This window comes from Capra hircus, chromosome 28, assembly GCF_001704415.2.
Source record: "Capra hircus breed San Clemente chromosome 28, ASM170441v1, whole genome shotgun sequence".
In the NCBI taxonomy this organism is placed as follows: Eukaryota; Metazoa; Chordata; class Mammalia; order Artiodactyla; family Bovidae; genus Capra; species Capra hircus.
This window is the reverse complement of record NC_030835.1, coordinates 17,423,793-17,448,820: the sequence shown is the minus strand read 5'-3', so window position 1 is coordinate 17,448,820 and position 25,028 is coordinate 17,423,793. Positions and strand designations below refer to the sequence as shown.

The 25,028-nt window shown below is 39.0% G+C and overlaps 1 protein-coding gene across 2 annotated transcripts in view; it reads right to left on the bottom strand.

Moving 5' to 3' along the window:
* The window catches only part of ASCC1 (activating signal cointegrator 1 complex subunit 1), a 115,480-nt gene continuing 91,495 nt past the window's right edge, over positions 1,044–25,028 (bottom strand). For both annotated transcript variants that reach the window (XM_005699171.3, XM_005699172.3), the window contains exons 10-11: positions 2,883–3,040; positions 1,044–1,830 (exon numbers count right to left, since the gene is read on the bottom strand). In XM_005699171.3, the coding sequence (XP_005699228.1) occupies positions 2,924–3,040 (117 nt within the window). In that variant the 3' untranslated portion in view covers positions 1,044–1,830; positions 2,883–2,923. The remainder of the gene's footprint in view (positions 1,831–2,882; positions 3,041–25,028) is intronic.

The window sequence follows — 25,028 nt, the reverse complement described above, 5'->3', positions numbered from 1 at the left end:
ATCAAAAATTATTTGCTTACACTGTTGCTCTTCATAAAATTTCTGTTATATATCAAAACTACCTGCTACTCCCTCTCCACAATAGTACTTAAAAGTGTACTTTCTTTAGAGCTATGGTGTCTCAAAAATTTGTCTACTGGCATCCAGAAAAAAAAAAAACTTAAAACATAAACCCGTTTTTTTCCCCCAATTCTATTGATAACTACTAACCTACAAAATTCTACAAAACACAAAAATACACAGGCACATACACTATTAGCCATCAGAGTGATGATGCCACCTTATCATGTAGCTGCTAGAAAACTCCACTTAACAGTAACGCTAAGTCCTTACATGCTCAGTTACCTCTAAATACTAAGTATTAAGAATTATACTTATCTAACTAACTAAGAATTTCCGTTAAGAATTTATGTCTTGGGGTAAAGAATCTGCCTGCCAGTACAGGAGACATGGGTGCAATCCCTCGATTGGGAAGATCCCCTGGAGAAGGAACTGGCACCCCACTCCAGTATTCTTGCCTGGGAAATCCCATGGACAGAGAAGCCTGGCAGGCTACAGTCCATGGGGTCATAAAAGAGTCAGACATGACTTAGCAACTAAACAACAAGAACATATAAAGTTACATTTTCCAAAGACAAAAATTTTATTTCTAAAAAAGAAATCAGACCTCTGACACTCAAAAGAAGACATCTTTATTTTCTGGCCAAGGTCGCTCAATGGTAGCTGTCAGAAAGAAGCCAGTTAGAAGCAGTACCAGATGAGATGAGGGCACTCAACTCCACAGTCGATTCTGCTATTTAGTACTATCCCTGGGAGCGCTTATTCCCATATGCCATCGAACAATCAGAAGTGAGTGAAGTAAAAGCTCCACTTAAATAAAACCTGAATATTACCTGTAGAAAGCTTTTTTGGGAAAACAACCAACCCTGCAGGCACCAATATTAAGTCCTGGAAGAATAAAATAGCTATGCCAGTGAATAAGTGATGGCAGCACTGTATCCTGATGTACATCAAGGGGGTCAAACTAAAACTAAACAGGAATATCAGAAGAAAAACACAGTCACTTTATTTTTTTTTTCACAGTCACTTTAGAAATCCATTTATTCACAAATGATTTAACAAATCTGAGTGTTACATACAGTCTTACCAGTTAGTGGCCTTATTAACACATGGGGCTCAGCATCAGACTTCTCAAACAGAAAATAATAATCAGGATGAGACTAAGTAGCGAAGGAAAGACAGAGGCCATGGAGGGAGGAAAGCTGTGAGGGGGCAAGGATGAGAGGTGACAGTGAGGCTGGAGCTCCCTAGCAGAGAATGTGGCAGGGCTGACAGGTGGGGCTAAGCAGAGGAACCCCCACCCTCTGCTGGTCTGCAGCAAAGGAGTGCCTTCTGTGGCTGACATTCTCCTGAGAAACTGCGCAGTCCTGCTGATATCATTGTTTCACTTGCTGCTGCCCTGGGAAGTAGACAGAAAAGAGCCACAATACTGCAGCTCCATCAGTGGTACGGAAAGGCAAGGGTTAGGGTAGGGTGAAGGAACAGGAACTGAAGAAGCATAAAAGGGACCAACTTCAGAAGAAAAAGGACAGATCAAAGTAAGAGGTTAACACCTTTACCAGCTATTTTGCTTAAGTTAAAGTTCTAAATAATAAAGGAACTGAAAGCAGGGTCTCAGATATTTGTACACCCACATTCATAGGGCATTATTCACAACAGCCAAAAGGTGGAAGGAACCCAGGTGTCCATCGATGAAAGACTGGATAAACAAAATGCGGTACAATCTGCCCTCAACACATCCATGGATCCCACATCTGTGGAGTCAGTCAACTGTGGACCAAAAATATTCAGAAAGTTACAGGAAGGAAAACTTGAACTTACTGTGTGCCGGCAACTATTTACATGGCATTTACATTGTATTTGGTCATTATAAGTAATTTAGAAATGATTTAAAGTATCCAGGATGGTACGTATAAGTTATATGCAAATACTATACCATTTTATATAAGGGACTTGAGAATCCACAGATACAGAGGGAGGTCCTGGAACCAAGGGAACCGAGGGATGACTGTATACACATCCAATGGAATATTACTCATTCTTAAAAAGGAAGGAAGTCCTGACACATGCTACACGTAGATAAACCTTGAGGGCATTATGTTAAGGAGAATAATCCAGTCACAAAAAGACAAATATTGTATGATTCCACTTATACGATGTAGTCAAATCCATAGAAACAGAAAGTAAAATGGTGGTTGCTGGGAGGCAGGGGGAAAAGAAGAGTTTTTTAATGGGTACAGAGTTTCAGATTTGCCAGACAAAAAGGTTCTGCAGATATTTCACAAGATGAATATAATTCACATTACTGAACTGTACACTTTTAAGTGGTTTAAGACTGTAAAGTTTATGTTCTGTGTTTTTTACCACAATGAAAAAGAACTCTGGGCACTGATTAAAAATTAGAGTGTAAGAAGGGAAAAATACAAACCTTCTAGAATTTGTTGATATTTGATCTAGGTGGAGAGATTAATAAGATCACACATTTGTAATTCTCTTAAAGTATTAATATTAATACAAAAGAGTTTAAAGGCTGGGGCAAAATCAGTAGGTATATAAGAAATACTGCGAGTCTGAGCTCCAGTGGGCTTCAGAGCTACACTTCCAGAGAAGAGCTTTGGAAACAGAGGTAGATTCTGTGAAAGATGAACAGGCATATATTACAGGCATATGTTCTCCCCAGCCCCAAAACTATCCTGGCTGACTGCGGTGACTGTGACAACCACCAGGCACCGTGGCATCCTCGGGGAGCTGCCCAGGGAAGTTACCGCCCAGTTTCCCACATCCCTCCATCGCTTAAAGTGATGAGACTTCTCCCTCAGCACCTTGTGAGGATGTTTAACTTCAGTGCTTCCCAAGATCCACCTCAGGAGAAGTTAATCTGTCCACAGGAGGCATAGTTTCCAAAGCTGTCCACTGTGAACCTCTGAGAGATGTGAATTGAATTGAGCTTTAGGGTACCAAAGGAGAAGTTCTCAAATAGCTGAAAAGGAAAAATAAAAAACCCAGAATGAATATCCAAAGAAAATCACAGACAGAAATAGTAAACATCAGATTCTCTTGTAAAAATCTCTTGCTGTGTGTGTCCACAACAATCCCTACAAACCTCTTATGCTTTGTTCCTCAGTATTCTCATCTGAAAAATGATCCTGGAGAGCAGGGATAGGAGTGGGAGTGGGGAAAAAAACAGCAACTCTTCGTCGACTGATTGAAAAGACTCCTCCTCTGACAAAATGCACCAGAGAAAGAGGTCTGAGGAGTCAACTCCAAAATGTGTCTATTGAGGAGATACGACCAAGAACTTGTAACAAACATCCTGGGGCCATACCCTGATTCACATGGCTTAACAAAGCTGCTTCTATGGACTTTCAGTTACTGACCATGGGGAATGTTAGTTTTGTTACAGCCAGGATAAAATTTGATATAATACATTCCTCTACCTCATCAACAACATTTATTAGAAACAGTGACTAAAATAAACAGAAGATAAGGTTCCTGCCCTACAAATGATTTTGATAACCTAGCGAGGAGTTCAGAACACTCTCACACACAAAACAGCCAGGGAAACACTTCTATTCAATGATATAACAAGTACAAATGATAATGTTTATTCAAAACCTTTCATAGGACTTTGGATTCAAGCCAGCATCTTAAAGTAAATGCTCTTTACTACAATTCTTTATTTTAAAAGCTTTCAGCTTTGTCAGATGAAGGGATGAGCCACATTCTGAGAAAGACCTACTCCCGTGATGAGCACATTTACAAGGCAGAATGCAAAAAGACATCAGAATTCATCCCAAGAAAATTAAGCTACAATGCTTAGATAAGGAGTGTCAAAGGGCAAAGGGCTGCCCTTTTTCTGTTAGGATGCAAGAGTTGCTCTTTCTTAAATGTCAGCATGATCCCAAGAAAGCCTTTCAGTACGTGAACCAACAATGCTTGAGTAGAACCTAAGGCTGAGACCTTTGCACACTAGCAAGTGACTGTCTTGTCTCTTCACTTATTTTTATACTCTCTCTACAGCCATGGACTTTAGCCATTGTCACCTTTTCTCTTCCTGCAATTAACCGCCTAGCAAAATGCTTGGGGTTCATTAAAGGCTAACTTTATAAAGTCCAGTAAATATTGATTCTTCAACATGACATCAACTTGACCCCAAAGATCTATTTAGAGCTTGTGCGCTGCATTGTCTTGTCTTTCAGAAAGGTGATCAGCTCCTGCCTGCAATGATTTACACAATTAACCTCCCTTCCTGGCTTTGGCAGCATGTTCAAACCGTATCTACCCTTTTGTGTACGAAAATACTGCCTGAAATGTTTATTGGCTAATCCCCTTTGCTGAACATTAATTTGAAGTGAAAACCACGTCAACAAGACTGACAGATTTGTAGCTTTACAAACTGAAGCCTTCTGGGTACAAAAAAGACATAACCAAATGGGCAATAAAAAACAAGACAAAAACAAAACTAAAAGGGAACTCATAATACTTTCAATGAGTTACTTTTTAGGGATTAGCAGCCCATGGTTCTCCTCTTTGTGCCTATGTTTCCATGTGATGGAGACACCACAGCCAGGAGCTGGAAGGTATTTATCTCTGACTTCACTTTGGCATGATTTGACAGGGAGATTTCTCACGCTTTAGGTTTGAAGCGAAGAGTAAATACAACTATGATGAAGTTTGCTGGGATGTGATTTCAATGCAGTAATTACAAAACTGAAACAGCAGACTGAACACAAATTCTCTTGCTTCTCTAAAGCAAGAGCAGTGGGTAGGAAGAGTGAAGTTCAGTCTAAACTTTCAACAGGCCATGTGGGAGCTGTGGACAGACACCACCACCCACAATACAAGACCATAAAGGGCAAGGACTCAAAAAGATGAATAAGTCAAAGTACCTTCCTTATAAACTGCAAAGCACTGCTGAAAAGTAAATATTGCCTACGATGTTTACAACATCTCTCTGCTCTTTCTGAAGTGATGAAGTGAAGTGACAGTCGCTCAGTCCTGTCTGACTCTGCGACCCTATGGACTATACAGTTCATGGAATTCTCCAGGCCAGAATACTGGAGTGGGTAGCCTTTCCCTCCTCCAGGGGATCTTCCCAACCCAGGGACCGAACCCAGGTCTCCCCCATTGCAGGCACTTTTTTTAACCTGTCCTTATTCTACCTTCATAGGTTGCCATCTTCTTCCACACCTGTGGTAACATCATAATCAAATGAATTTCTTATCCAAAGTCCCTACTGCCGTGTCAAGCTTCATCTTGGCCTTTTCTGTCCCCATGTCCTTGTTCTCTCTGTGTATTTATGATGATTTAGTAACAATCTTTCATAGTTATTTTATTTTTAGTCATTGTTATATCTTCAGTCTTAAGCTTTTGTTTTAGTTTTGCCAATTATTTCTAGTGATTCAAATAAGCACTCTGGAAAAGGTTATTTTATGTTCTTCAAAGCTGAATTCCACTATATGCTATAACTGTAGCCAGGAGACTGTATATGATCAATAAATATTTGTTGGATAAAATGTGACAACAAAAACAAATGTTGAAAATGTCTGTGTACTTTGTGTTGGAAAAGAGAAAACATGGCCTTGTTTAGGTGGATATAAAGATTTTATTTATAGATCACCGCCTAGGAATCCTTGAGGACTTACTCAATGGTATTATTTCTAATTATACCTCAACTATAATTACTTGTGAAGAAAATTTTATTAGTAACAGAAATTTCATATATTCCTTTAAATTTCTATGTTTCTTATTTGTCAAAGGCTAGTCTTGACTCAAACTTTTGATCTGGCATGTCACTGAGCACCTGATGATGTGCATTTTCTTGTAAAGGGGCATATGACGTGGTGCTGTATCCCAGGCCACCTGGTTAGGGAGACGGGGTATGTGTCAGAAGAGAGGCATGTTGATGACACAGCTGTGTTCACCTTGTGACAAGTTATTGTGTTATGTATTCAATTCAAAAATTTACCTAACACAATATAGACAGTAAAGGTTAAGTGTGGGAGGAGAGGTACAGGCAATCAGTAAATGCAATGGGAGGTAAGAAAACGATGGAGAGGGCTCGCTCTCTAGACAAGCCCTTTAGAAGAGACAGAAACTGAGCTGGGCCTTGTAGCAAGTCTAAGACTCAGAGGAGAGGAGGAGGAAGGGCAGCGTGAAGGCAGAAATGGGTCTGGAGGGTCAAGATCAGTTTAGATGTATGCAGGGTTCCTAAAAAGACGCAGCGAGAAGCACTAAGGCTAGAGACATAAGGAAGGTGAATCAGATTAAAGGGCGGGCAGGGGGCAGTCCTGAGGGTGAGATTCAGAAGTGAGACTTCATTCTAGATGGTGGGAACCACTGACGGCTTCTGAGTAAGCTTGGGGCCCAAGAAGAAAACCAAAGGAAATTAATCTGGGTGTGATATATATCACGCTAACTGGAGAAAGGAACAAGAGAATAAAGAAAAGAAGACCAGTGTAGTATTTAAGTTGTGACATACTGAGTGTCTCTTGACTAAAAATAGTAGTAGTGGGCCTAGAAAGATTGGAGCAGATGTGAAATACTATGAATGAAACACAGAACAGACTCTATGGTTTTCTGGATATGAAGGAGGATACAGGAGACAAGAAAAGTCATGGATGGCAGGGTAAAGGGTATGGGAGGGCACCAGTGACAGGAGCAGAGTATTTCTGAGTCGGAGCGATTCTATAGGGAAATACAAAAACAGTTCAGGTCCGTATCTTTAGCTGTGTGTCTCAAGCCCTTCTCCAACCAAGGGTTTGCCTGGTATGCTCTGAGAATATAAATGAAAAGCAGGACATCTATAGCACAGTTAAGTGGAAGCACATCCCATAAAAAACTTTACAACTGTCCATTCTTTTAAACTGAGTAGTAGTTCTCTATATATTAGGGAAATGAACTACTTGTGTGATGAACTGCAAATATATTTTCCCCCAGTTTGTCATTTGTCTTTTGACTTTACTTATGGTGATTTTTGCCAGGTCAATTTAAACTTTTATAAACTCAAATATATCATAATAGGAGATTTTTAAAACAAAGTTACCTAATGCAAATACTGTTATATATTAAAAGATCAAGGTGAACAACAAACATATAAGTGTTGACAATAACACTAATGAAATACAGATCATAACAGCCAGAGTTTACTGAGTAACCATGCATGTCAGGCATCACACTTTGGGCTGTATGTGATCATCTGATGGCCTCCTCATTTTGAGTTGAACGTGAAGTTTAACAGGCTAAAGTAACTTGCCCAAGAATACACAGCAAATAAACAGTAGAAAACTGACATTCATAAAGTTTGTAAAAGGGGAGAAAAAGGAAACTAAGATTAAAACTCAGAACTTATATACAAACCAGAAACAGACCCACAGACATAGAAAACAAATGTCTGGTTACCAAAGAGGAAAGTAGGGGAGAGATAAGTCAGGAATTTGGAATTAACCTATACACACTGCTGCTGCTGGTGCTGCTAAGTTGCTTCAGTCGTGTCCGACTCTGTGCGACCCCATAGACGGCAGCCCACCAGGCTCCCCCGTCCCTGGGATTCTCCAGGCAAGAACACTGGAGTGGGTTGCCATTTCCTTCTCCAATGCATGAAAGTGAAGTTGCTCAGTCGTGTCCTACTCTTCGTGACCCCATGGACTGCAGCCTACCAGGCTCCTCTATCCATGGGATTTTCCTGGCAAGAGTACTGGAGTGGGCTGCCATTGCCATCTCCAAACCTATACACACTATTATATATACAAAATAGATAACCAACAAGGACCTACTGTATAACACCAGGAACTATACTCAATATTGGGTGATAATCTACATGAGGAAATAATCTGGAAAAAAAAAAGATATACATGTATGCACAAGTGAATCATTTTGCTGTATACCTGAAACAAACACAACATTGTAAATCAACTATACTTCAATTCCAGTAGTCATGTACGAATGTGAGAGTTGGACCATACAGAAGGCTGAGCGTAGAAGAATTGATGCTTTCAAACTGTGGTGCTGGAGAAGACTCTTGAGAGTCCCTTGGACAGTAAGGAGATCAAACCAATCAGTCTGAAAGGAAATCAACTCTGACTATTCACTGGAAGGACTGATGCTGAAGTTGAAGATCCAATACTTTGGCCACCAGATGCAAAGAACTGACTCATTGGAAAATACCCTGATGCTGGAAAAGACTGAAGGCAGGAGGAGAAGGGGGTGATAGAGGAGGAGGTGGTTGGATGGCATCACCAATTCAATGGACATGAGTTTGAGCAAACTCCAGGAGATAGTGAGGGAAAGGGAAGCCTAGAGTGCTGTAATTCATCAGGTTGCAAAGAGTTGGGCACGACTGAGTGACTGAATAACAATACTTTGATTAAAAAAACAAAAAGACTCCATGTTCATGGATCAGAAGAATCAATATAGTGAAAATGAGTATACTACCCAAAGCAATCTATAGATTCAATGCAATGCCTATCAAGCTACCAACGGTATTTTTCACAGAGCTAGAACAAATAATTTCACAATTTGTATGGAAATACAAAAAACCTCAAATAGCCAGAGCAATCTTGAGAAAGAAGAATGGAACTGGAGGAATCAATCTGCCCGACTTCAGACTATACTACAAAGCTACAGTCAAGACAGTATGGTACTGGCACAAAGACAGAAATACAGATCAATGGAACAAAATAGAAAACCCAGAGATAAATCCACACATCTGTAGACACCTTATCTTTGACAAAGGAGGCAAGAATATACAATGGAGAAAAGACAATCTCTTTAACAAGTGGTGCTGGGAAAACTGGTCAACTACCTGTAAAAGAATGAAACTTGAACACTTTCTAACACCACACACAAAAATAAACTCAAAATGGATTAAAGATCTAAACGTAAGACCAGAAACTATAAAACTCCTAGAGGAAAACAAAGGCAAAACACTCCCTGACATATATCACAGCAGGATCCTCTATGACCCACCTCCTGGAGTAACAGAAATAAAAGCAAAAATAAACAAATGGGACCTAATTAAAAGCTTTTGCACAATGAAGGAAACTATAAGCAAGGTGAAAAGACAGCCTTCAGAATGGGAGAAAATAATAGCAAATGAAGCAACTGACAAAGAATTAAATCTCAAAAATATATAAGCAGCACATGCAGCTTAATACCAGAAAAATAAATGACCCAATCAAAAAATAGGTCAAAGAACTAAACAGACATTTCTCCAAAGAAGACACACAGATGACTAACAAACACATGAAAAGATGCTCAACATCACTCATTATCAGAGAAATGCAAATCAAAACCACAATGAGGTGACATCTCACAACAGTCAGAATGGCCACTATCCAAAAGTCTACAAACAACAAATGCTGGAGAGGGTGGGGAGAAAAGGGAACTCTCTTACACTGTTAGTGGGAATGCAAACTAGTACAGTCACTATGGAGAACAGTGTGGAGATTCCTTAAAAAACTGGAACTAGAACTGCCATATGACCCACGACCCAGCAATCCCACTGCTGGGCATACACACCCAAGAAACCAGAATTGAAAGAGACACATGTACCCCAATGTTCACTGCAGCACTGCTTACAATAGCCAGGACATGGAAGCAATCTAGACGTCCATCAGCAGACAAATGGTACAAAAGCTGTGGTACATATACACAATGGAATATAACTCAGTTATTAAAAAGAATCATTTGAATCAGTTCTAATGAGGTGGATGAAACTGGAGCCTGTTATACAGAGTGAAGTACGTCAGAAAGAAAAACACCAATACAGTATATTAACACATATATATGGAATTTAGAAAGATGGTAACAATGACCCTATATGCGAGACAGCAAAAGAGACACAGATATAAAGAAGACTTTTGGACTCTATGGGAGAAGGCGAAGGTGGGATGATTTAAGAGAATAGCATTGAAACATGCATATTACCATATGAGAAATAGATCACCAGTCCAAGTTTGATGCATGAAACACGGCACTCAAAGCCACTGAACTGGGACAACCCTGAAGCATGGGATGTGGAGGGAGGTAGGAGGGGAACTCAGGATGGGGGACACATAAACTCCCATGGCTGATTCATGTCCATGTATGGCAAAAACCACTACAATGTTGTAAAGTAATTAGGCTTCAATTAAAATTAAAAAAAAAAAAAAAAAAAAAAAAGACTCAAACTCAGGCAGCCTAACTCTAGAGTCTAAGCTCTTTAACCTCTGCACTCTTTCCTAGTAGATGAGATCCCTTAAAACCTGGCCCTGTTAAACTACAGAGCAGAAGCTTGGCTCACAAAACTCCCAAAGGCTGAGATGAACATATTCTTTCCTTGTTACTTCTACTTTCACTGTAATCTCTTTTCTTGGACCTGGTTTAAGAATCAATGGCTCTAGTTCAGCTAGAAGAATTTTAATTGAATTCTGGTTGAAAATAAGCACAAATCAACTAAATGGCTCAATTTAATTAGGTACCTGAATGGAAAAGAAAAAGCTTAAACTACCAGTTTAGAAAAGAAAAGAGAAACTTTGTTGCTCCTTTTAGGCTAAGGTAGTCCAAGAAGAGCAAAGTGGTCTATTGCTTAGAAAATAAAAGACAGAACAGGAAAATTTTAAATTCAAAAAGAATTACGGCAAGGTATTTAAATCCTGTTGAGTTTTTTCTCCTCACTGTTGTTTTATAACAATTCCTTGGGGATATTGAAACCTAAACCTTTTTCTTTCTGAAAACATTTCTCTCTGATGTGCACACACATAAAGCCCTGCTGTGCTGGAAGCCAGTATTTTTTAAAGTTTGCCATAAAGGAACAAAACAATGAACAGCTGCACAAAACTACAAATATCTGACGAGAAAATAAAAACGGAGTTTAAGACCGCCAATATTTGCAACATCACTTGTAAGTAATATGCACTAATTTGGACAACTTAAGAAGAATATTTAAAACCTAAGTATGACATTTGAAAAATGTCAACCATACAGTTGCTATCCTTTATTGACTACACTACTCACAGTTATCTTCAGAAAATTAAACAAAGTTTTCCTATCACCGAGTAAAGAGGGAAATGTGGACCACCAAGATGAAAAGGTTTTTGGTCAAAACCAAAGCTTCCCTGACAGAATCTCAAGACCAAGATCTAACCATCTTGCTGGCCCCTGCTTACATGATCTGTGAAGCTTACCATTTTTTAGTTTGTACATGGTTGTTTCCTAGGGAGAACACAGAAGGAATTGTTATTTCTGGTAGTATAGTGGTTCACACTGAAAGAAAGCAAATAGCAAGACTTCAGGGCTAATTGTGGTCATTTTTCCTTGTACTCATTTCAGACCTTCTACTCCTTCCTCCCAGGCTCCATGACACAACCATAAAATACCAGACATAATTCCACATGTTACGAGGCTGAAAAGATGAGTCTGAAAATCTCAGTGAGAGGTGGGGAGGGAGAGTGGAGAGGAATCTTCTCATAGCTACAATCTCAAGGGCTACAGAACTGAATGAATGGCCAACCCTCAACAGCATAATGACAGACATGTTGGAGATCCCTGTCTATTGGACTTCCCAAATAAGGCCCACTCTCTTTCTTCAATCTTAGACAAAGTAGTGGCCACTCTACTCTCTTTAAAGATTTCTCCTTTAGGAAAATCTATTTCTTGTGCTAGGTAGACTCAGCAAGCTGTTTACTGTCTAATATGACTTCAAAAAGAGGAAATTCAGTTTTGAAGTCTAAAATGAAGATTCAAAATATGTAATTCCTGGCAAAAGAAATAAAAGCCAAAATAAACAAGTGACATCTAATTAAACTTAAAAGCTTTGCATAACAAAGGAAATCAATGACAAAATGAAAAGACAACCTAGTGAATGGGACAAAGTATTTGCAAATGATATGGCTGATAAGGGGTTAATATCCAAAATAAATAAACAGCTCATAAAACTCAGTAACAACCAAAAAAAAAAAAAAAATTAAAAATGGGCAGAAGACCTGAATAGACATATTCCCAAAAAAGACATACAGATGACTAAAAGGCACATGAAAAGATGTTTAACATCATTCATTATTAGACAAATGAAATGCAGACGGAAACAATGAGATAACACCTCACACTTGTCAGAATGGCTATCATCAAAAAGTCAATAACAAATGCTGATGAGGATGTGGAGAAAAGGGAATCCTCCTATACTGTTGGTGGAAATGTAAACTGGTACAGCCACTATGTAAATTGGTACATCAGGCATGGAGGTTCCTTATAAAACTAAAATAGAATATGACCCAGCCATTCCACTTCTGGATATATATTAAAAAAAATTTTCAAACACCAATTCAAAAAAATACATGCACATTAATATTCATAGCAGCACTGTTACATAATAGCCAAGAAATGAAAGCAAAGTAAGTATCCACCAGTAGATGAATAAAGAAAGAAGATGTGGTGTATCATATATATATATACACAAATATACACACACACATTCATACATATACACATATATTTGTGTGTGTGTATATACAGGAATATTACCCTGCCATAAAAAAGAATGAAATTATGTCATTTGCAACAACGTGCAAATAAACCTAGCGAGCATTATGCTTAGCTTAAATATATCAGGCAGAAAAAGATAAATATTATATGCTATCACATATATAAAATCTAAAAAATAAAATGAATATACACAACAAAATAGAAACAGACTCACAGATATAGAAAACAAATTAGTGGATACCAGTGTGGAGAGGAAGAGGGAAGGGGCAAGATAGGGATATGAGATTAAGAGACACAAAATACTATGTATAAAACAGATAAGCAACAAAGATATATCATACACTACAGGGTATCATAGCCATTACTTTGAAATAACTTTAAATGGAGCATAATCTATAAAAATACTGAATCACTCTGCTGTACACCTGAAACTAACATAATATTGTAAATCAACTATATATATTTATTTTAAAATGTAAGTCCTATGAAATTTATAGTCATTCTTGATATATGCGAGTTAAACTAACTCTTAGAACATAATCTGGTGCAACTGAAAATAATACTAGTATTCAATTTATGCAAGTGCTTAGAAGGACAGAGTGAGTCCTGTTTCTCCCCCAACAAAGGATGATCTTTATTGTTTCCATGTATGGCAATTAGACTTCTGAAGCCTAAAATACACAGGGATAGCAAATGCACACTACTTTGAAGTTTTCCCAGTGTTTTTCTTCTATAATCTGTTTTACCAACTTCTATTTCTCACAGTTACCTCCTGTTTACAGATAAAAGTAACGGTAATAACACCATTTTGTACTTAATAGTAATGCTCACCCACTTCCCTCCTTAGCAGGGATGGTATGAGGATGAATGGAAGATAGTCTGATAAACACTTTGAGCTCTTTGGAAGGCACTTCTGCAGGAAGCCTTGCTGAGGCTAAATAACACCTTTCATCTAAGGATCTATAAGTGTCTCACAAAGCCCAGATTATTAACCCTTCCAAAAATCACTGTGACATAAACCAGAGCTCAGCATTACTATCCTCATTTAAAAGACAAGAAACAGAGACAGGCTAGGACCACTAACACTGTGACATAAATTTAATAGTTTCTGGGACCAGGCCTAGAACATAGGCCAGTAGCAGGCCATGTCTATACGGCAGTGTGCATTTGTCTCACGGTCCGAATAACAAATCTGTACGAAAGAACGCTAAGTGGGGAAGAAGTTCCATTTGTGGGCTATGGGTATGCAATCTGACAGCAAAGGAAGTGGTCACTTGGTTTTGTGGCCATGAAAGAGAAATAAGTAATGTGAAAAAACTTTAATCATAGCCCTTGTAGTGAAGTCGCTCAGTCGTGTCCAACTCTGCGACCCCATGGACTGTAGCCTACCAGGCTCCTCCCTCCATGGGATTCTCCAGGCAAGAGTACTGGAGTGGGTTGCCATTTCCTTCTCCAGGGAATCATAGCCCTTAGATGATCCTAACTGAAAACAACAAAATAAATAATGGTATACTTCATAAGTATTCTTTACCCAATTGGCCTCTAGGTACAATAATTAAAAGACTTTAGGCAGTAAACAGAAAGATGTGGACATTAGACTAAAACTGTAAAAATTTGAAAAATACCACACAGCTTTTCATATGCTATATTGCTAGTCACACTTAAGAGTTAGGATCACAAATAAGTTTCTTTTCCCACAAGTAAGTTTTGTTTCAAAGTCTTATTTGTTAAAATCCCCCAAACCTTAAAAAGTGATTCTGAGTTTCTGTCAAGGAACCCAGCAATTCCAACTTTCGAGCCTTCTTGTACCTTGCATTTTCCTTCTGGCTATGTGTGAGATTACTTCTGAAGAGAGCAAATATGAAAGATGCAAAGAGACAAGAAGGAAAACGATGATCCGACACCTCAGATCCAAAACACCCTCCATCCACGTAAAACATATTCATATAGGCTGCACTCACATAGATTCTTTCTAAATCTTCACGGAAGAATACAATGGAGTCTATTCACACTGGGGTAAGCCATGTCCCACCAAACACACACAAACATACACAACTTCACCCGGAAACCAAAGATAGAAACTTCTTTTTTATTGAAGAGAGAAATCAAAACAGTTATTAGGGCAAACGAGACTTCAGTGCTTTCCTGTCAATAACCACACAGCTACTCTCTCCCTCAATTTTTCCATTTTTACACAGGGACAACACCTTACAAAGATATTCTGCAGTTACAGGAAGATCAATTATCAGACAGTATTTTGAGCTCTATTATTGTCACTCACCAACTAAAACCTCCAATGCATCATCACAGGACAAAAAGCAGCTTCCTTAAAAGAAAATAAGAAAAGTCAAGTAGGAACTCTGATAGCTTACAGTCTCTGCAGTCATCAACCGGCCTCATGGGGCTGTAATATTTTTAAAGAATGGAGCAGAAACATCTACTTCAGAATAAAAGACAATGTGGCTGTTAGGTGGTTACTCTCCCAGTCTTCTCCAAATACAGCCCTAACTCCACCTCAAATACCACATCTAATCTGAAATCTGAGACTACAGTAATCAGTGGTGAGACAGCCAATAATAACAGCTAATAATGGCCAATAAAAATGGGACATAATGTATTTCCAGAAGGCCAGGGGCACCTCAGAGCCAAGGAACAAGTCAAAGCCAGTCTGTGTGAGAAGTAATCCTTATCGTCAGCTACCTCTGTAATCAGAGGACTCAGCCACAATTTTCCAACCCTATTAGCACATCACTCCTGCTTTGGGCACCTCCATTACATCAGTACCAAAAAACTTGCATGTCACCAGAGCCGAAGCCGTGTCTCCACTGACTTCAATGGCATGGGAATGTCGTCAGGCTGCGCACACAGAATAGGAACGTGAACTTCCCTCACTGATTCTGCTCTCCCAAACCATGTGCCTGTCTTGGCTGCAGTGAGCATGAGGAATGTTATGAGGAGTCTGACCTAGCCGTCAGGCAGAAACCAGACAAACAGCCAAGGAATGAAGGCTTTAAAACCTCCTTCAAATAATTTCGCAGGGTTCCACTTCTGGATGTGTGGCCTGAGCCACACTGCTGACGTGAGGATTATCAAGTTTAAGACTCAGCTGGTAAGGTCAAATGACCTATTAAGAGAGTGAATTAAAACCCTTCTATACAAACAGAATGCCAGGCAGTTCTGCTGAGCACCTCAATACTCAAAATGCCAAGGGACTTCCCCTCCCCTCCCTTCCCTTTTTGGTTTTTAAAAGTAACAAGAAAAAAAATGTGGGGTGGAGGTAGGAGGCAGGAAGAGAGAAGAGGCTGTGCTGACACGGCTGAAGAACCCGACCTCATCTCAGCACACACCAGCACGCTCTGCCAGTTTCCACAGCAGCATGCAGAATTAGCATCAGAGAGAGGCCCCTGGGATTCAGTTTGCTGCAAAATTACTTCCGGAGAAAGCCTTGCCTTCAGGCATCGATATTATTGCTTCTTCAGGGCAAAACTGCCCCAGGTGGCTGCTGGCGAGCGGGAACTCTTCAATGCCCGAGGCCTGTGCCCACCAACCCTAAAGGCAGATGCCCTTTGCAGAACCTAGGTTGTTTCTACAGATAAATTCTTTCCCTCAGAACGCGGCCACCTAATGCTCATTCAAATGTGTTACCACTCTTGCTTTCAGCTTGGTCATCTTCCCTCAGGGATTACTCATAACTGTCCCTCAAACAACAGCAACAGGAGGTTAAGTGTTTGATCTTTGTATCATACATATCATACAGGAGAAAGGAAGTGCCAGTCAGCAGAAAGGGGCAGAGATGATTTCTGCTCAACCTGGGGGTTCCCTGGGCAACTGGCTTTAGGCTGGCAGGGCACAAAGATGCTGACTATTGTGTCAAGTGACAAATTCGGAAAAAGAACAATGAGATGGGAGAAAAGGTCATCAGGTGCAGCCATCTCCACTCCAACTTTTCCAATGGGAGGACAGCAGTCAGAAAAGTTAAGACAGCAAATCAGAGGCCCCTTGGCAACATCAGGCACTGGCAAGAGTATATACACATATAAATAAGAGCTGTCCAAAAAATAGCTGGGTTTGAAATGCTTCCTTGGAAGACAGGAGAGAGGTTGCCACATGTTATCTTAGATTTTCAACTAAATCGTCTTATCTTATTAGACAACAGAACATGAAATATTCTGTCCTCTGTCAGGACCATAGGAAACCTGCTTTCAGTAGCACCAATGCAACATTATCTATTATGACACACTCTTATCTGTAATCCAGTCCAGATGGCCTCCTTCCCTTCTGCAAAGGTGTGGGCTAAATGCCAAATAAGCAAAAGGCCTCGGGAAAGGGATAAGGTTATCACTCCCACCCCGCCAACACACTTCAGGAGTTGCAAGATCTCTACAATTTAAGGAACTGGTATTAATGTTTTAACTTACAACTGAGAGAACAAACTCTGAACTAGAGTTCTGAATGACTTATACTTTGTTTTTCTACTTTTATTTTGTAATCATAATGTTCACCTATGACCATTAATTCTAAAATTGCTTCATTACTGAGATATGGGAAAGAGGACATTATTTCTTAAGAAAGCATCACAGTTTCATGGCATCATGAACTTCACTCTCATTTCTTTATCTCTTCCCATGATGTCCTCCAACATTTGGAATAACACTTAGACATTTGTTGGCACCAAGCCACCTAATCTAACATGGTTTCATTTGGCCTCATCTCTTAATAGGCTGACTCAAAAAACAGTGCCCTGTCACCTCTCTAGGTACAGATCTATACTGGCTTGTTGTTCAGTTGCCAAGTCCTGTCCGACTCTTTAAGACCCCATAAACTATAGCACACCAGGCTCCTCTGTCCTCCACTATCTCCCAGAATTTGCTTAAATTTATATCCATTGAGTTGGTGATGCTATTAATAACTAACCATCTCATCCTCTGCTGCCCTCTTCTTCTTTTGCCTTCAATCTTTCCCAGCATCAGATTCTTTGTGGTGTGTTTATACTGTAGCTAAAAAACCACAATGGAATATATAATACATAAAATGGAATATTATATGGGCATGTAAACATATAGTGGAATATTAGTCAGTCTTAAACTAGATCCTGATACATGCAACAATGTGGATGAAGCTTGGAAATGTTATAGGATTGAAATAAACCAGAAACAAGGAAAATATTGTATAATTCCACTCATATGTGGTACATATAGGAGCCAAATTCACAGAGACAGAAAGCAGAATAATGAGTGCTAAGGGCGGACGGGGGGGGGGGGGGAGAATAAAGTTACTGTTTAATGGGTACAGAGTTTCAACTTGGGATGAGCCAGTTCTGGAGCTGGATGGTAGTGACTGTTATAGGACAATGTGATGGGATTATTAATGCCACTGAATTATATACTTAAAGTGGTTAACATGGTGAATCTTATGTATATTTCACCACAACTAAAAAACCCCATAGAACTCAATGGATCCAAGTGAATCATAACCCAACTCCCTTCATTTGTAAAGTACACCCAAAATGATATACTAGACCCCTAGAAATGAATATATAAAAGAGATGAATATTTCCCACAATAATAACAAATACACTGTTCAAAGAATTCACAGCAATGGGATCAGAGAGACCAACTGAATATCTGTCCCCATCTCCCAGAAATATAGCAAACAGTAGCTTAGTGTTTTACATTGAGGAGGGATTCAATAAAATATTTTTCGTTCTGATAAAAAACAGAAATGATTTTAAGAAAAGTAATTCTAACCACATAATTACTTTCTACTCTCACTGTCTTTTCCTATTTCTTGTCATCACATAGGTTAGGCTTTCCAAGCCTGTCATTCCCTGCCTGAGCCAAGACAAAGCATGAAGTATCCCAGAACCATGGCAAAGACGAACAGCCAACAAACAGAAATTCTAAAGAGAGTGAAGGGAGGAAAAAACATCTTGTATAAACAGACAGCAACAAACCAGGGAGGGTGCATCTTTCTAGAATGGATGCTGGCTCTGTCAAAAATCAGCTAACAGCTTGTTTTCCAGTTTCATTTTAACAACGGTTTTGCCTCACTGACAGTCATATTTTTGGGTGCTCTCATTAGTGTTTTAAGACTTCACTTTCCAGGCAAAGTGACACATGAAGCAAATTCAGAGGATAAGTTTTGGTGAAATCCTACTTGGATTTGAATTGTCTCCCCGCCCCCAACCCAGTAATCTAAAACAAACGTACCAAACCAAATTGAAGCACTTCAAACTGTACTTTTCCTTATATATCTGATGCTCTAATCACTTGGCAGAAGTCTTTCAGATTTTTAACATAAAACACATTATTTCTATTACTAGCAAAATATGAAAAGCCCCTAATGATTTCTTACATCTCCCATTTGCTTAAGTTTCACTCTGTAATTATCAAGAATGAAGGCTGAGCCACATTTTATCACTAACACAGCAAAGCAAGAGCGGCCATATTTTGGCAAGGCGTCTTATCACAGGTTCCTTCCTATATGTCACATTTTTCTGATAGTCATGCTAGCAATGTATTTGGGACTGATTTACTTAAAAGTTCACTGGCATTTACTCTTCATTCAATACTTTTTAGTAATACATTCTGCAATAAGGCATAAATGAAAATGTGAAAGAAATCACTGTTCATGTTTCAAGTTAATCAGTGTGGCTCAGACACTAAACAACCTGCCTACAAGGCAGGAGACCTGGGTTCAATCCCTCGGTCAGAAAAATCCCCTGGAGAAGGGAATGGCTACCCACTCCAGTATTCTTGCCTGGAAAATTCCATGGAGAGAGGAGCCTGGCAAGCTACAGTACATGGGGTCGCAAAGAGCTGGACATGAAAAGTGACTAATACATTCACTTTTTCACTTTCACAGAGAAACACAAGACTAATTTTGGATGTATTTTGAAATAAAAGAAATTTAAGTGTAAATTCAAGCTCAAAATTATTCCTATCAGCTGAACTTTGCTGATGTGAAGTAATAAAGTTACAATCAAATTTAACTGAAAAATAAACTTAGCAACAGAAGATCGTGAGGTAGGAGTTATCGGTATATTTGACTCTGGGCTCTCTTTTCCGGAATTTAGTAAACTAATTTTTAAAAAATATTTGCTAGAAAAGAGTTAACAAAAATGCAATAAGATTGACACTGTTAACTAAATACTTATGACATAAATAATATATCTTCTCAGTCAGTTCAGTTACTCAGTCATGTCTGACTCTTTGCGACCTCACAAACTGCAGCACTCCAGGCCTCCCTGTCCATCATCAACTCCCGGAGTTCACTCAGAGTCATGTCCATCGAGTCAATGATGCCATCCAACCATTTCATCCTCTGTCGTCCCCTTCTCCTCCAGCCCTCAATCTTTCCCAGCATCAGGGTCTTTTCAAATGAGTCAGCTCTTCGCATCAGGTGGCCGAAGTATTGGAGTTCCAGTTTCAACATCAGTCCTTCCAATGAACACCCAGGACTGATCTCCTTTAGAATGGACTGGATGGATCTCCTTGCAGTCCAAACGACTCTCAGGAGTCTTCTCCAATACCACAGTTCAAAAGCATCAATTCTTCAGCACTCAGCTTTCTTCACTGTCCAACTCTCATATCCATACATGACCACTGGAAAAACCATAGCCTTGACTAGACGGACCTTTGTTGGCAAGGTAATGTCTCTGCTTTTTAATATGTTGTCTAGGTTGGTCATAACTTTCCTGCCAAGGAGTAAGCGTTTTTTAATTTCATGGTTCCAGTCACCATTTGCAGTGATTTTGGAGCCCCAAAAATTAAAGTCAGCCACTGTTTCCACTGTTTCCCGATCTATCTGCCATGAAGTGATGGGACCGGATGCCATGATCTTCGTTTTCTGAATGCTGAGCTTTAAGCCAACTTTTTCACTCTCCTCTTTCACTTTTATCAAGAGGCTCTTCAGTTCTTCTTCACTTTCTGCCATAAGGGTGGTATCATCTGCATATCTGAGGTTATTGATATTTCTCCTGGCAATCTTGATTCCAGCTTGTGTTTCTTCCAGCCCAACGTTTCTCATGATGTACTCTGCATAGAAGTTAAATAAGCAGGGTGACAATATATAGCCTTAACGTACTCTTTTTCCTATCTGGAACCAGTCTGTTGTTCCATGCCCAGTTCTGACTGTTGCTTCCTGACCTGCATACAGGTTTCTCAAGAGGCAGGTCAGGTGGTCTGGTATTCCCATCTCTTTCAGAATTTTCCACAGTTTATTGTGATCCACACAGTCAAAGGCTTTGGCAGAGTCAATAAAGCAGAAATAGATGTCTTTCTGGAACTCTTGCTTTTTTGATGATCCAGCGGTTGTTGGCAATTTGATATCTGGTTCCTCTGCCTTTTCTAAAACCAGCTTGAACATCTGGAAGTTCACGGTTCATGTATTGTTGAAGCCTGGCTTGGAGAATTTTGAGCATTACTTTATTAGTATGTGAGATGAGTGCAATTGTGCAGTAGTTTGAGCATTCTTTGGCATTGCCTTTCTTTGGGACTGGAATGAAAACTGACCTTTTCCAGTCCTGTGGCCACTGCTGAGTTTTCCAAATTTGCTGGCATACTGAGTGCAGCACTTTCACAGCATCATCTTTCAGGATTTGAAACAGCTCAACTGGAATTCCATCACCTCCACTAGCTTTGTGGCCCACTTGACTTCACATTCCAGGATGTCTGGCTCTAGGTGAATGATCACACCACCATGATTATCTGAGTCGTGAAGATCTTTTTTGTACAGTTCTTCTGTGTATTCTCGCCACCTCTTCTCAATATCTTCTGCTTCTGTTAGGTCACTACCATTTCTGTCCTTTATTGAGCCCATCTTTGCATGAAATGTTCCCTTGGTATCTCTAGTTTTCTTGAAGAAATCTCTAGTCTTTCCCATTCTGTTGTTTGCCTCTATTTCTTTGCATTGATCGCTGAGGCAGGCTTTCTTATCTCTCCTTGCTATTCTTTGGAACTCTGCATTCACATGCTTATATCTTTCCTCTTCTCCTTTGCTTTTCGCTTCCCTTCTTTTCACAGCTATTTGTAAGGCCTCCTCAGACAGCCATTTTTCTTTTTTGCATTTCTTTTTCTTGGGGATGGTCTTGATCCCTGTCTCCTGTACAATGTCATGAACCTCCATCCATAGTTCATCGGGCACTCTGTCTATCAGATCTAGTCCCTTAAATCTATTTCTCACTTCCACTGTATAATCATCAGGGATTTGATTTAGGTCATACCTGAATGGTCTAGCGGTTTTCACCACTTTCTTCAATTTCAGTCTGAATTTGGCAATAATATATCTTGAGCACCTATTAAATATGAGCATCATATCTAATCATAAAGCAAGAGGACACTGGGTGAAATTTAAAAAAAAAATTAAACTAAATACTAACCTTTAAGACAGGGGTCCGAAAACTTTTTCCATAAAGGATCAAGTTGCTGTTGTTGTTTACTCGCTAAGTCATGTCTGATTCTTTTGCAAACCCATGGACTGTATGTAGCCCCCCCAGACTTCTCTGTCCATGGGATTCCCAGGCGAGAATACTAGAATGGGTTGCTACTTCCTTCTCCAGGGGATCTTCCAGATTCAGGGATCAAATCCAAGTCTCTGCACTGCAGGCAGATTCTTTACCACTGATCCACCTCGGAAGTCCTATACACGTATAAAGATATATACAAAGGATCAAATAGCCATATTCTGCCATCACAACTACTTAACTATGGCACTATGGCACAAACGCAGTCAATGGATAAATAAAGGAAGATTGCTGTGCTCCAATAAAATTTTACTTAGAGACCCTGATATTAGAATTTCATATAATTTTTACATGTCATGAAATATTATTCTTCTTTTAATTTTTTTCAACCATTAAAAAAAAGAAACACTGTTCATAGTTTGAGGGCCACACAACAAAACAGGTAACAGGGCAAATTTGGACCTTAGACCATAGCTTACTGACTCCTGAGAGTTTACAATTTCAAGTATGGGGCAAAAAACACCCCCTTTGTCAAACAAAACCTTTTTCTTTTTTGAAAAGAAAAATCAACAGAAATTTATAGGTTTCTGATCTTTATAGAAAACAGTTTTAGCTTCCTGAATGCTTGTGAGCACAAGAGACATGGCTAAGCACTGACAGTCTCTGCACAAAGTAAGGGGTGGAGGCAAGGCACTGAGAGCTAGAAGCTTGCCACTGACTGGGATGGCCCTCACCACTACAGAGGAGGCAACATCTGTATAGGACTCTGAAGAATGAGTAGGATTTGGATAGAACAAGACTGCAGTAAAAGAGAGAGAGATAAGGACAAAACTTCAGGACCTAGCCATATAAGCCAATGAATTAAAAAAAAAAAAAAAGGGCAGATCCAGAAAAGAGAGAAAAAACCAGCACAACTAATGGCCAGTGAAGCCAAGTGAAGAGAACATTTGAAAGAGAAAAGGGCTTAAAATTCTCAATGTGGTTACTGGGAAAAAATAAAAGGAGGTCAAGGCACGGGACAAATGGGGGCTGTTGGTGACTTTTTTATCCTGCTGTTTCAGTGTTACGATAGAGCTGACAGGTAGGTTTCATGCAATTAAACAGGGAAAAGCCTGAAAGGGATGATGGTGGGAAGAATAGATTTATAGAGATATACACTATTTTCTTAAATAAAACAAACAAAAAACATTTTAGTGAAAGTCACATCTTTCACTTTCACTACCTTATTAGTAGCTGGCTCAATATGAGACATCCTAATCAGGAAGTTGTTTCTTACATTAGATTCTAATATCCTTTGAAATTAAATGGGCCAAATTTTGTGGTAAGATCAAGAATTAATAAAAGTTACATCTATCCTAAATGCTGAACAAAACACAGGAAAGACTTCAACAAATTTTCTTTAAAAAAAAAAAAAAACACAACTATTACTAATGGTAGTGTCCTATTTCCATTGTCTTTCCTTGCCTTTTTTTAGTTTAAAAAATTTTGTATGTCGATGAAGTTTCAGTCTTACAGAAAGTTACAAAAACTGTAAAAAGAATTCCTGGATACCTTTTATCCTTTTTTAAAATAATAATAATAATAACAACTTCAATCAAAGCATTCTTCTGTTGATTTCCTGGTTTTTGTCCTTTGTAATGTGGCTACTGCCAACGAATTCTGGACATTCAATTTAAAAAGTGCTGGGGTCTAAGTAGCTTAGTTAATGTTGTCCATGATTCAGTCACAAGTTGTAGGAAAGAAAAGTGCAATGTAAGCTCACTCAACAAAACTGGAATTCACTTGGCTTCTTTAATCTGTAGGTTGATGTCTTTCATCAGCTTTGGCCCATTCTCTCTCTCCTCTCCTTCTGGGATTCAAATTAAATGTGTGTTAGGGCGTCTCATTCTCTCCTATATGCCTCTTTTTCTCTTACCTGTAATTTTTACTTTTCCTCTCTGCAAATGTAACATGCTGGATCATACTTTCTGATATAATTTCTAGGTCATTACTTCCCTCTGCAGCCGTATCTAATTTGCTGCCAAATCCATCCACTGAGCTCTTACATTCACTTACACAGTTTCATAGTTCTAGTATCATAGTTCGAGTATTTCTACTTGGTTCTTTTCCAAAACTGCTACATCACTTTTTCTTTGCAATAGTTTCCAACTACCTGATTAGAAACAAGTTATTTTTAGCCAAAGTCTGATGATAATTTCAGTATTTCATGTCTATGAGTTCTGGATGTCTGTTTGCTCATGGTGGGTAATTTTCTCATAAGCCTAGTTATTTGTGTGTTGGCCATTTGGGGGGCAAAAATCCTTTGGAAGAATATTTTTAGGCAGAGAGTGATGAGACTTTTTTCCAGAGAGTTTTTTTTTTTTTCTTTACTATTGCCAAGTCCCTGGAAATACTACCAGTCCTGGGGCTCTTTCATCCAACTTCAAGACTCCAAGGTCTATTTTCTCCCCTTAAGAATCCTAACAGTTAATTTTTGCACTGTTTGAAGATCCTCTTCATCAGATTTTTTCCGTCATATTTTCTGTCTCTCTCTACACTGTCAGACATTTCCCTGGCATTATTTTCTAAACCTTAACTGAATATATACATATGTGGGTATATATGTTATCTCTATGAACTCTCTTCTGACAGAAACCTTTTCTGCAGCATCTCATTTTTATTTTCCAAGTGAAATTCTTCAGAAAGTTGTACACTTGTTCCTCTAACAAGCTGCCTATTTTACATGATTGTCAAGAACGATGTGATTGCTTTCAATGAATGGATAAAAGCTACTACAAAATATTAGTATGTCCAAGCACAGTGAATTTATTAAGTGTCCATGGTGTATAAGCATGAACAGCTTAAACAGAAAGTGGCATCTGCTTAGTGATTCTACTTAAATAAAATTAAAATTTCAAGTCACAGAAATATCAGGTAGCAAAAATGACACTACAGCTGTGGTGGTAATGAGAGATAGAAACTTCTTTCTACATTCAATTTGCTGTTATAAATACTGATGTAATAGTGCAATGAAACATTTAGTGATAGATTTTCAAGGACAGGC